Source organism: Rhamphochromis longiceps, linkage group LG14 (genome assembly GCF_057381845.1).
Source record: "Rhamphochromis longiceps isolate RC_006_pf linkage group LG14, R_longiceps_female_GT1.1, whole genome shotgun sequence".
NCBI classification, from domain to species: domain Eukaryota; kingdom Metazoa; phylum Chordata; class Actinopteri; order Cichliformes; family Cichlidae; genus Rhamphochromis; species Rhamphochromis longiceps.
This window is the reverse complement of record NC_140570.1, coordinates 5302918-5316428: the sequence shown is the minus strand read 5'-3', so window position 1 is coordinate 5316428 and position 13511 is coordinate 5302918. Positions and strand designations below refer to the sequence as shown.

At 39.0% G+C, this 13511-nt stretch overlaps 1 protein-coding gene and 1 pseudogene across 3 annotated transcripts in view; one reads left to right on the top strand and one right to left on the bottom strand.

Annotated features, from left to right (window-relative positions):
* LOC146653460 (vascular endothelial zinc finger 1-like) overlaps positions 1–5352 on the top strand; it is a 35589-nt gene extending 30237 nt beyond the window's left edge. For 2 of the 3 annotated variants that reach the window (XM_085379493.1, XM_085379492.1), the window contains one exon: positions 510–5352. In XM_085379493.1, coding sequence (XP_085235619.1) covers positions 510–877 — 368 coding nt within the window. In that variant the 3' untranslated portion in view covers positions 878–5352. Of the gene's footprint in view, positions 1–253; positions 320–509 lie in introns of all 3 variants that reach the window. The other variant, XM_085379491.1, reaches the window with a different exon arrangement.
* Positions 2915–7558, bottom strand: LOC146653459 (uncharacterized; annotated as a pseudogene).
* Between the last annotated feature and the right edge of the window lie 5953 nt (positions 7559–13511).

Sequence of the window (13511 nt, the reverse complement as noted above, 5' to 3'; positions counted from 1 at the left end):
TGAGAACGGATCACAAATGACCCAGCAATGTGCCAATTATCTGTGGGCAAGAGTGAAACTAGTCAGTGATCCTAAGCTTACCTAGGCCTGCTAATTACTGGTCTAAGACCTACACTGCAGTGTGTGTCCAACCTTAGGAATATGCAGAACTTAAGATGTCCTTAATATGTTTCTGTTTAAATTTTTTAATTATAACATTAACAATAATTAACTGGTTAGTCTATTGATCCTGCTTTTTGAATTTACCCCTCAGGTGAGTTGACGGTAGGAGAGATTTTAAATAACTCCTTCCAAGTCCTAATTGACAACTCTCATAAAGGTAGGTTTCTTCAAATATATTACCACAGTTGACACTATGTGATAATGATGTATTGATATTTTCAGTCACCCACAGCCAAGGAGCTGAGAGGGCTGTTGTCTCCTTGTTTTGAAAGGGTAATATGTATCTATAAGGCTGACCAGCCCTAAATGTGTTTTTTGTTTGTTTGTTTTTTTCTTTTCTAATACAGATGCCAACAACTTACACAACAGCTCTGCGGCTACGACACCTGTCACCAACTCTGCAGCCAACACCTCTGCTGTGAACCGCAGTGTCAATTCCAGCAATGCTGTTACCATCACAGCTCAGATTAATACTGCCACCAGCACCGTTAACATTACATCGCCAGTTAACCTGCAGCACCCTGTCACCATCACTGGCCCTGTGAACCTGACCTCTGTTGGAATCCCTACAACAGCACACATGAATATTGCCCACCCGGTAGCTATCACCACTCCTATGCCCATGAATATAACTGGGCCACTCAATATTGCTATGAGGCCCATGGAGTCTATGCCTTTTCTTTCCCAGGTTCTGCCATCCTCCCCTCCTTGGTAGATCTTTTGTTCCTCATGTAACAGTTAGTGATGTTTTAACTGCCTAATAACGGACAAAGCCATTAGATATTAGTAAAATCTCCCTCTAAATGAGTTGATAGTGTACTGGGCATAAAAAGGTGAACTAATGTGTCACGTAGATGGTAACCAATGATTGTTACTTACAGAGGTCAGCATTATTACAACATTATGTGGTAATTATGAATTTTATTTTTAGTTAATACAGAAAATACATATTTTTGTAACTTAGCAATGGTCAGAAATTAATTAATCAGAGTACTAGCATGTACATAAATTGTTCTTTTATAGAATATATATGCATTTTGTTTTATGCATTTTACCTTAGGACATTAGTAGAAATGTTTTAATAGGGGAAGACTTTGTTGATTGTGAGTTGTTTGTTTTGTTTTTTTGTTTGTTTGGGTTTTTTTGCCTAATTCAGTGAACCTGAAAAACCACAGTCCTACATCATATTGATGCAAAATCTGTAAATCCAATAATATGTCCAATAATATTGATAAATAGTTGTCAAACCTATTAGTTGGATCCCTGAAGGCAGAGCCAGTCTTACATGTCCATGTTTTAAAGAGCTGTCATTGCTTGCTTTCAACGTCACGAATGAGCTCTCATGCTCAGGTAATTCCAATTTGTTACATCGTCATCATTTAACCAGATAACATGTGATTTCATAGTTTGGGAGAAGTGGAAATAGGTTTAAGCCAAAGAATTTTATAAATGTAATTTTGCCCATGAATTATATTTTCAAAAAGAAGTGGGGGAATCTTTTAACCAGTATGGAGATTTTTTTTTTTCATCTGAAAACCAGAGAGAATAAATTGTTGCCTTTAAAGAGACTAACACAGTAGATGCTAACGTGTCCTGGTCATCACACGATTACGCTCAAATGTTTCCAGGACCCAGTATATTGCTCAAATATGAATTCTACTTTTTGTACCATTTTAATGTTTGATAATGCTAATATTGATGTATTAGTCAATTGTATTACTCACAGTTGATCATGTGAACAGTTTTAATTACACCTATAGACTCAAACCAAAAAGTAGGTTCTTTCACTTAAACATGGTTTTAAATTATTGGGCAGTTATTACACTTCCAGCTGTTCCATGTTAAACTACTTTGTATTTGCATTTTACCCTTTTACAAATATGTATAATTTTACTGTAATGGTTGACATTGAGCAAACTCAGTGCAGGAGTCTTTACCGTAAACGCAATATACTGTAGGGAGGCAAACCATTATTGTCAAGTTATTGTCAAGTTATTTGACAAGACACTGTTGATCTTATCAGAGTGAGAAGTAAAAATTATATTGTGCAACTGGACATCTTAAAATATGGATAATGTGTGATGCTATACTGATATTTAGGAAATGTCTTAATATTTGTGTTGCTTCTTCTTTTCTTTTTTTTTGTCCTTTTTAGCTGATTTTTATTTTAGTGGACTTCTCAGTATTTTATATTTGATATGTTTTAAAGTTAAAACAAGATATGTTTATTTGGAGTATGTTTTGATAAATTTTGCGCCCCTCCCCAGTAGAATTTCTACAGTTAAAGTTGCTGGAAGCACAATCATTCCTTACTGCTGGAGACAAGTTTATGTGGAACTAAGTTTGGAGGGGTTGTATTATTTTGTATTTGAACGTGACAGGTGAAAGTATTGCTTCCTGAAAAATGTCACTTAGGCTTTGCCTGTTAAAATCCTGGTATTATCAAAAGTCAAACATTAAATTTAGCTTTTTTTAAGACTTTTTAAACGTGAAAGCCAAAAGAGAAGACATTAAATTTAAGTGGCGCAGTCCCAAAGTTTCTGTGGTGTGTTCAGTTGGTTAGATTTTTAATTTAGCAGATAGTGGATCCCATCACTGTCCATCATTTGTGTCAACATGTCAGACATTTTACACTGACCTTTTTTCTTTTTCTTTCCTTTCAAACCAATAATGTAAAACACTATTTTATTGCCTTTACCCATGGTAGATAAAGCCTTTCTATTAACTACATGTTATTGGTGCAAAAACTTCATCAACACTGATGTGGCCGTCCAGCCTGGAGAGAAAGGAGAATAAGGAGTCTTATACATAAGCCTGGTGTCACTTTATTTTTATTATGAGAAAAATCCCACTAAAAAGGAAAACATGTTTTACTTGCTGCAGTTTTTATACAGCTGCAAATGTCCAAAAACATTTGGACGCACTCACAATTTTTTTAAATTTTGCCCTTTGTACACCATCTCACTGGATTTTAAGACAAATAATTAGGATGTGATTAAAATGCAGACTTTCAATTTTAATTTAAGAGGTTTTACATACATTCTGTATTAACTATTATGAATTACAGCAGCTTTTTTTACAGGCCCCAATTAGACAGCTGACAAACAGTTTCATGGCAAAGTGACACCTCTTTGATTATTTTTAGCTGGTAAATTATCTGGACATCATTACAAATGTTGAATTTGCATGTGGTAGTTATTAACCTCAATATGAGTGGGAGTCAAACCATTGGTTACACTCAAGAAAAAGAAGACCAGGTTAGAAAACATTTTGGTTTTGTCTTGGACAAATAAAACCAATGTTATCATTTACCAGAATAGTAGGAAGAGATCCGAAGCATACTACATAATTTGTCAAACAAAGCCTTGGCACGGGCATGTACGGCTTCCACAAATGTTTATTGATGACGTGGCTTCTGATAGGATTAGTAGGATGAATTCTGAAGTGTACAACTATACTTTCTGTTTCTATTAATGGCAAATAGATAAGGTTGCAAGGTAGACTGCAAAACCAGCCCAAGAGAAAAAGAAGTGAGATATGTTCATTGGCCAAACCAGTCACCTGGTGTCAATTCATATTTTCAGTTAGTAAAGACAAAACTGGAGACCTAGGCAGATGTCCACATCTTGGTGATGTCCATGGGTTGAAGACTTCCAGCAGTCATTGACTGCAAACGATAATCATTTTTATTACCGTTGCTAAACATTAGTAAACAGATAAAGCAATACTTTTGCTAAACTATTGACTTAAGGCAGAAAATGTCCATCTTAATCACATCTTGGTTATTTTTTTTAATTTAATTATATTGGTTTTTAATTTTTTGGTTTCAAAATTAAAATTGCCAGTGTGGTGCTTTAAGCGCAACATAATAAAAATGTTATTCAAATGCTTGTGGATTTAACTATACCTTATCCCTCCAATACGGAATACTGAGTGTTGTCTGTCATCTAAGATTACCAAAATAGGAAAATGGTCATAGTACAAAGTTATCTACATGTTGTCCACTCCAAATGGTGCTACTAATTAGAGCTTGAACATGAAGCCATTAATTACTTCTAGAATAATCCCCAGTGCAATAGTATAGTAGGACATTAGGTCTTGCTTGTATTTCCATTAGCCGTGGCACAGTGTTAGTAATATCAAACTATAGCAGCACAGATCAAACCTGTCAGCAGAGAAATGTTCTCGATGTTTGTAATTTGTTTAGGAAAGTTATCTGTTGCTAGAAAGAGAGAAATAAACTACAGCCTTATTCTGTGTAAAAGAGTTTTCTCTGTAGGTTTCATATGCTTCCTTATTTTATTTATTTTATTGTTGTTGTTATTGTTTTCTTGTCACTCTAGCAACCTAGATAATTGGGATAATTAATAAAGAACATTTGCCTAGGTGTAAACAAAAGATCAAGATGCTAAAGGATGGGTGTTGTGTTACTGATGTTATTACTTAGTGGTTTTGACAATTTGCAACCATGTGCATGCAGCATCCACTAAGTTGCCCTTAGAAGTTACAGGCTCATGACTCTAAATGTTTACATACCTTTTCCTGCTGTTTCAGCCATTTAATTTTCATTTGTGCCCCCTTCAGTTGAGACTTGTGAGCTTGCACATATTCTGCTGCTCTCTTGGGCAGGAATAGGTTTACAGAGCACATTACATCTGGAGATGTCTGCTTGATTGTTTGAAAGGGTGAACATGTTTCCTGGCTGTGAGTGTCTTGAGCAACATGAATATACAGTTTTTTGATACTTGGATTTTGTAGTTTTTTACCCTTTTACAGTGTAGGAACTCCGTAGCACCTGCAGTAAATGGTAAGATATAGGGACTACAGGACAATGGTACATAGAGGGGCATTCCAGTTTGGTGTAACTGGACAATGACTGTCAGTCCCACTTCACCTGGCTCATCTGTATGTTGTCAACTCAGTTGTTTAGCTCATTAATTTCATTTTATGTATGCTAACAGTCCACAAGGGAAGGTGCTTTTAATTTTAAATGGCATTATTTGTTGAAAATATATTTCCTGGTTCTTTTGTTTGTTTGTTTGTTTGTTTGTTTGTTTGTTTTTATGTTGCCTGTGGATGATGAGTTGATTAGAAGGTAATTAGAAGGGTGAAGACTTTTTATAAAAACACTAAAAAAAAAAAAAACATACAGGATGAAAGCTTAGTATGTGGTGTCATTTGTCCTTCTTTAGTGGCTGGTTAACAAGTGTGCCTAAAATACTTTACAAGACTTTTCTCACACATTGATACTTCCTCTTCTAGTTAAGCTGTGCAAGAGAATAGCCTTGTGAAGGAATCCTTCATTAGTTCAAATGGCCTAGGGTCCTGCATGGCCAGTTTTTGGCTTTGTTCTTTAAAGCTAACAATAATGAACTTAATGTTTTCTACTTAAGGACTAATCTTGAAACGCAAAGTGATTGATCTTTAAAAGCGCATGCTCCTGTTAACGTATCATTGACATTTCTCTGTGTGGTTTCACTTTGTAATCCAGCCTAATATGAAAAACAATTTGTTTGGCCAAATAATTATTTGAGTTTTGTTTTGTTTTTTGGTGAAGTTTGTAATTTGGCAGATGTGAAGGCAAATGAATGTATATCTTTGTATAAACCATTTAGTTCAGAAGACATGCTAGTTATGACACACAAGGAAAAAAAACTTTTATAAATCCTTTTTGTATTAGAACATTAACAGTGGTAATTTTTGTATATATGAAGATTAGGCTTTCTGATTAGCAGAAAGGTAAAACATTCCTACATTTTTTTAAATGTATGTCCATTGAGAATAATTATGTAAACATATTTCCAATGTTTTATGTGCCTTTTATTTTAATTTGTTTAAATAAAAGAAAAGAATCAAACTTGTTTGTGGACCGTCTGATACAGAGGAATTTCAGTGCTCATTCAAGATAAATTTCTGGAGTGATGCAGATCATCTAGATGCGAGAAGTTGTAGTGACTAATAATTTTTGTTGCTTTTACTAGATTTAGTTGAGATTTCTGAAAGGTTATCTTTGTCGCCCACAACACAAATAAATAGCAGAAAATGAGTAGATGGAGTCGCTGATCTTTTGCAGTGGAGTGGCTGCTTTGAACTCCCGCTAATCCTAACCCACCAGACAGGTGTCTGCACTCATCATAATTTTGTCAACATGAAACTGTTCAGTAAATCTTGGCATCGTTATTATTCTTCACACAAACCTTTCTGTGATGTGAGGATTGCCAGCCTAACTACAGCTCACACTTTATGTTATCTGCACTCAGACTGGATGTTAGTCCGCGCATGCTACACTGTCACTTTGACAGTCCAGCCGGATGAACCTGTGACACAGCTGCATTCTGAGCATATTTCAGATCAACACTTCCTGTTTCATGTTTAACACATCAGACTCTGCAGCTGTCAATGTCAACATCCAGAGCCTTCAGGAACTCATGGCAAACCTTATTCACCCCAGGGCCTCTGCCACCAAGAAGTTGTTCAATTGCCTCATTGGCCTCACCCCCCTGTGATGGACGAGTCATCCCCCTCTGCTTCCTCTATAGAAGATAAGGAGGTCCTCCAAGTATTCCTTTCAACACCTGACAATATTCTCAGTTAAGGTCAGCAGCGCCCCACTGTACACAGATCAGGCTTTCCTCTCCTGAGTTGCCTGACGGCTTGCCTCATACTCTTTGAGGAATGAGGCTACGCATTATTATAATGGTGATTTTTCTTTTACAAACAACTCATGAGAATTTCAAGCTGTTTTTAACACCGACACTGGTCTCTCAATCTCCCGTTGGGTAGTTGTGAGTTTCTCCATGATGTTATTTACCTTCAGTTCCGTGGTCTTTTCAGTCTTTTGCTCACAGAGCAGATTCTGAGACCTCACGACCGCAGCCAACTGATCCGCGATGTAATCCAGCTTCCGCCCAGAGGTGTTGTTCCAAGTGGATTCTTCCCTGATGTAATTCAATATACGCTCAGAGGTGTTATTCTGAGCCTTGACTGCAGCCGTTAGCTCCTCCAAGCTCTTAACCATGCTGCATTCAGTGAGCCCATTCTGAGAAGCCGCACCTCGTCCCATCATTTCAATCCCAGCGGGCAGCCTTGGGGGAGGGGTTTGAACAGCCGGTTCCGCTTTCTTAATTCTCCGATAAGCCAGGGCCAAGCCAGCTCCGATCAGCAAGAACCCTGTTATCATGGTTCCGAATAGGTAGATATCTTCAGCGTCCTCGATCGACAGTCCCGCCAGGCACACGATCCTCCATGTCTGTCACCCGTCCATCGTGTATCCGGCAGGGAAAGTCCCTCCAGGGCACTCGGGCTCTCCCGAGCCCAAACTTCTCATTGACAAAAGGGTGTCAATAGCATTCAGAGACCAGTTGATCAAATCGTATTCACTATAGCTACTGTACATTATCTCTTACACTTTAAAGTATTATTAGAATAAATTATTATTATTATTATTATCATGATTAATATTATTCTTATTCTTATTATTAGCTGTATAAAGTGATACATTTAGACTGCAGCTTTGACATTTCTGATGTGTACCTGGAGTAGGTGCTGATCCAAACTTTACTGTGTCGTGCTCCTGGCTGCCTCTAGATGGTGCATCTGTGAAGGAACTGCTGGCGATTGAGAAGGAGGGCTTTTCATCGGTGCTCACACACTCCTCCTGGGGCTCTGTCTGGCTCCTGTGGTTCTGTTGGCCACTGTGGGGCCATATCGTGGGGGCAGTGGGGCAGTTCTGTTGGGCACATGCATTTACAGTGCTCTCGGGTTCCTTCTTAACCGTTTCTATCCATTGGCTCTGGGAGGCTGAACCAATTCCAGAGGCCCATTAGGTTTCCTACAGTTCTGACATGGTGTCACGGTGCATTTGCAAAGAACTAGCCCTGATGAGTCCGCGTCCAGAGTTGGGACCAGGAAGCAGAGTTGCAGTCTTACACGCCTCTCTGCAGCTTCTCTCCTCCTGCTACCCCCCAAAAACCCATCTCCATAGAGACTGTGTCAGCTTCCAAAAAGACAAAAAACAAACTAAAAACCAGCAACAAACAACTTAAACATAAACAATTACAAAGAAAGAACAATACAGTATCCACATCTGAACCAAAGAGTAAAACAGTGAAATGTGGATTATTAAATATTAGGTCTCTCTCCTCCAAGTCTCTGTTAGTACATGACTTAATAATTGATCAACAAATCGATTTACTCTGCCTTACAGAAACCTGGTTGCAGCAGGCTGATTATGTTAGTTAGAATGAGTCGGGGGTGTTGATTCATTTAAACTACCAGAAATCTTGAAGCACAGGCCGAGGGGGCGGTGTGGCAGCAAATTTTCACACCAGCCTATTAATTAATGAAAGACCAAGACAGACTTTTAATTCATTTGAAAGCCTGATGCTTAGCCTCGTCCACCCCAGCTGTGAAACTCAGAAATCAGTCTTACTTGTTATCATCTATCGTCCACCTGGGCCTTACACAGAGTTTCTGTCTGATTTCTCAGACTTTATATCTAATTTAGTTCTGAGCTCAGATAAAATAATTATTGTGGGTGATTTTAACATCCATGTAGATGCTAAAAATGACAGCCTCAACATGGCATTTAATCTGTTATTAGACTCAATTGGCTTCTCTCAAAATGTAAAAGAACCCACCCACCACTTTAATCACACTCTAGATCTTGTTTTAAAATATGGAATAGAAACTGAACATTTAACAGTGTTTCCTGAAAACCCTCTCCTGTCTGATCATTTCCTGATAACATTTACATTTACCATAATTGATTACACAGCGGTGGAGAGTAGACTTTATCACAGTAGATGTCTTTCTGAAAGCGCTTTAACTAAGTTCAAGAATATAATCCACCCACTGTTATCATCTCCAATGCCCTGTACCAACACAGAGCAGAGCAGCTATCTGAACACTACCCCAACAGAGGTCGATTATCTTGTTAATAATTTCACCTCCTCACTACGTACGACTCTGGATACTGTAGCTCCTGTGAAAACTAAGGTCTCTAATCAGAAGTACCTGACTCCGTGGTATAATTCTCAAACACGTACCCTAAAGCAGATGACTCGTAATCTGGAGAGGAAATGGCGTGTCACAAATTTAGAGGATCATCATTTTGCCTGGAGAAATAGTTTGCTGCTTTATAAGAAAGCCCTCCGCAAAGCCAGAACATTTTACTATTCATCACTGATTGAAGAAAATAAGAACAACCCCAGGTTTCTCTTCAGCACTGTAGCCAGGCTGACAAAAAGTCAGAGCTCTTTTGAGCCAACAATCCCTTTAACGTTAACTAGTAATGACTTCATGAACTTCTTCACAAATAAAATTTTTATCATTAGAGAAAAAATTACCAATAATCATCCTACAGATGTAATATTATCTACAGCTACTCTTAGTACCATTAATGTTAAGTTAGACTCTTTTTCTCTAATTGATCTTTCTGAGTTAACTTCAATAATTACTTCCTCCAAACCATCAACGTGTCTTTTAGACCCCATTCCTACAAAACTGCTCAAAGAAGTCCTGCCATTAATTAATTCTTCGATCTTAAATATGATCAACCTATCTCTAATGATCGGCTATGTACCACAGGCCTTCAAGCTAGCTGTAGTTAAACCTTTACTCAAAAAGCATCTCTAGACCCAGCAGTCTTAGCTAATTATAGGCCAATCTCCAACCTTCCTTTCATATCAAACATCCTTGAAAGAGTAGTTGTCAAACAGCTAACAGATCATCTGCAGAGGAATGGTTTATTTGAAGAGTTTCCGTCAGGTTTCAGAGCTCATCACAGCACAGAAACAGCTTTAGTGAAGGTTATAAATGATCTTCTTATGGCCTCTGACAGTGGACTCATCTCTGTGCTTGTCCTGCTAGACTTCAGTGCAGCATTCGATACTGTCGACCATAATATCCTATTAGAGCGATTAGAACATGCTGTAGGTATTACAGGTACTGCACTGCAGTGGTTTGTATCATATCTATCTCATAGACTCCAATTTGTGCATGTAAATGGAGAGTCCTCTTCACACACTGAGGTTAATTATGGAGTTCCACAGGGTTCAGTGCTAGGACCAATTCTGTTTACATTATACATGCTTCCCTTAGGCAGCATCATTAGAAGACATAGCATACATTTTCATTGCTATGCAGAGGACACCCAACTCCATCTGTTCATGAAGCCAGATAGCACACACACCAATTAGTTAAACTGCAGGAATGTCTTAAAGACATAAAGACCTGGATGGCCGCTAACTTTCTGCTTCTTACTTCAGATCAAACTGAGGTTATTGTACTCGGCCCTGAAAATCTTAGAAATATGGTATCTAACCAGATTCTTACTCTGGATGGCATTACCTTGGCCTCCAGTAACACTGTGAGGAACCTTGGAGTCATTTTTGACCAGGATATGTCTTTCAACGCACATATTAAACAAATATGTAAGACTGCTTTCTTCCATTTGCGCAACATCTCTAAAGTTAGAAATATCCTGTCTCAGAGTGACGCTGAAAAACTAGTTCATGCATTTATTACTTCCAGGCTGGACTACTGTAATTCATTATCATCAGGATGTCCAAAAAACTCACTGAAAAGCCTTCAGTTAATCCAAAATGCTGCAGCAAGAGTCCTGACAGGGACTAGAAAGAGAGAGCATATTTCTCCTGTTTTGGCTTCCCTTCATTGGCTTCCTGTTAAATCCGGAATTAAATTCAAAATCCTGCTCCTCACATACAAGGTCTTAAATAATCAGGCCCCATCTTATCTTAATGACCTTGTAGTACCATATCACCCTATTAGAGCACTTCGCTCTTGCTCTGCAGGCCTACTTGTTGTTCCTAGAGTATTTAAAAGTAGAATGGGAGGCAGAGCCTTCAGTTTTCAGGCCCCTCTTCTGTGGAACCAGCTTCCAGTTTGGATTCAGGAGACAGACACTATCTCTACTTTTAAGATTAGGCTTAAAACTTTCCTTTTTGCTAAAGCATATAGTTAGGGCTGGACCAGGTGACCCTGAATCCTCCCTTAGTTATGCTGCAATAGACATAGGCTCCCGGGGATTCCCATGATGCATTGAGTTTTTCCTTTCCAGTCTCCTTTCTCACTCACTATGTATTAACAGACCTCTCTGCATTGAATCATATCTGTTATTAACCTCTGTCTCTCTTCCACAGCATGTCTTTTATCCTGTCTTCCTTCTCTCACCCCAACCGGTCGCAGCAGATGGCCACGCCCCTCCCTGAGCCTGGTTCTGCTGAAGGTTTCTTCCTGTTAAAAGGGAGTTTTTCCTTCCCACTGTCGCCAAAGTGCTCATAGGGGGTCATATGATTGTTGGGTTTTTCTCTGTATCTATGAAGCGCCTTGAGGTGACTTTTGTTGTGATTTGGCGCTATATAAATAAAATTGAATTGAATTGAATTGAACTGATGGACTTTCCTTGGAAAGAGAGGCCCCCTGGGAGTCACTGGGTGTACTGCAAGCTTTAGAGCAGGGGTCAGGGGAAGAAGTCCTTTCTAATGAGGCCTGAGTTTTCATGTCCTCTGATGCTCCACTTGATTGTGTATTTGCTTTCTGCTCAAAGTGCCACTCTGTTGATGAGGCCTTATGTTTGATGGATAGGTGTCGCATGATACTGCACTGGAGAGCGATGACATCCTGAATCCAGCTGAAACTGAGTGGGGTTTCTCTCCATAGCAGCCGCTATGTCGGGTCAGAGCAGAAACTGTAGAACTCTCAAGCTCTGCACCCTGAACTTCATCCTCAGGCTCTGCTGCCTCCTCCTCTCCATCGTTCTGCTCCTCTGAGGGGGTTGGGGTGGATGAAGTGTTGGAATTTGGAGTCCCAGGTCGGCTGCTTGGCCTGCTGCTGGTTCTGCGGTCCAATAGTTGTACCTGGGCCACTCGTAGACCAGGACCTGCAGCTCCGGCCCCCGGAGGAAGACCGCCAAGCTGCAGCCGGCCAGCGTTGAGCTGCAGCTCCACGGATGGAGAAGCAGAGCGCTTGGAGGAGGATTTCTCTGGCAGGTCGTTGGTCTGTTCAGACTTCTTTTCTGTACATAGACACACAAAAAAACCCAAACACTGATTTAAAAAGCCATCTCTTGACCCTGCTGTCCTACCTAGTTAGAGGCGAATCGCCAACCTTCCTTTTATCTCAAAAATTCTTGAAAAAATAATTTTTAAAAAGCTAACAGATAATTTTCAGAGGAATGGCTTATTTGAACAGTTTCAGTCAGATTTCAGAGCTCATCACAGCACAGAAACAGCTTTAGTGAAGGTTACACATCATCTTCTCATGGCCTCAGTGCAACGTTCAAAACTTTTGACCGTAATATTTTATTAAAGCAATTAGAGCATCCTATTGATTTCTGCAGTGGTTTGTATCATATTTATCTAAGGTTAATTATGGATGTGCTAGGACCAATTCTGTTTACAATTTAAATGCAGTATCATCAGAAGGCATAGCATACATTTTCACTGCTATGCAGAGGACACCCAACTTTATTTATCTATGAAGCCAGATAACACACACCAATTAGTTAAACTGCAGGAATGTCTTAAAGACATAAAGACCTGGATGGCCTCTAATTTTCTGCTTCTAAATTCAGATCAAACTGAGGTTATTGTACTCGCCCTGAAAATCTTAGAAATATGGTATCTAAGCAGACTCTTACTCTGGATGGCATTACCTTGGCCTCCAGTAACACTGTGAGGAACCTTGGAGTCATTATTGACCAGGATATGCCCTTCAACACACATATTAAACAAATATCTAGAACTGATTTCTTCCAATTCCAATCTTTGTGTAATATCTCTGAAATAAGAAATATCCTGTCTCAGAGTGACGCTGAAAAACTACTTCATGCATTTATTACTTCTAGGCTGGACTAGATGTTTTCTAATATTTTGGGACATCATTTTAGAGACAGAACATTACTTTTTACTTACCACATTGTTCATTCTCGCCAATGTCTGAGATGCAGAAGATGATAATTTACACTTTGCACTGTCTTCATGGATTATTGGTTCATTTTACGCAGATTACATAATAAAGTCAGTCTTGTATTCCTTGCAGTCATATCAAACACACAGGCCAGCACCAAGAAATAAAGAAAAGTGCAAGACGCACTGAAAACGCTGACCTGTGTATCTCAATAATAAAAAAAAACTATATACATATGTACAGAAATAACTCCTCAGACTAGCCGCATCATGATGGTCTCTGTGTAAGATGGAGAGATGTTTCCAGCCTTTCCAGACACAGCGCAGACATGAGGAGTTAGAAAGTTTGCTCCAAAGCACGAGGAAACATCCATATGTAACATCCATGTTCCATATGTCCAGGAAAGGCTTCATTGCTGA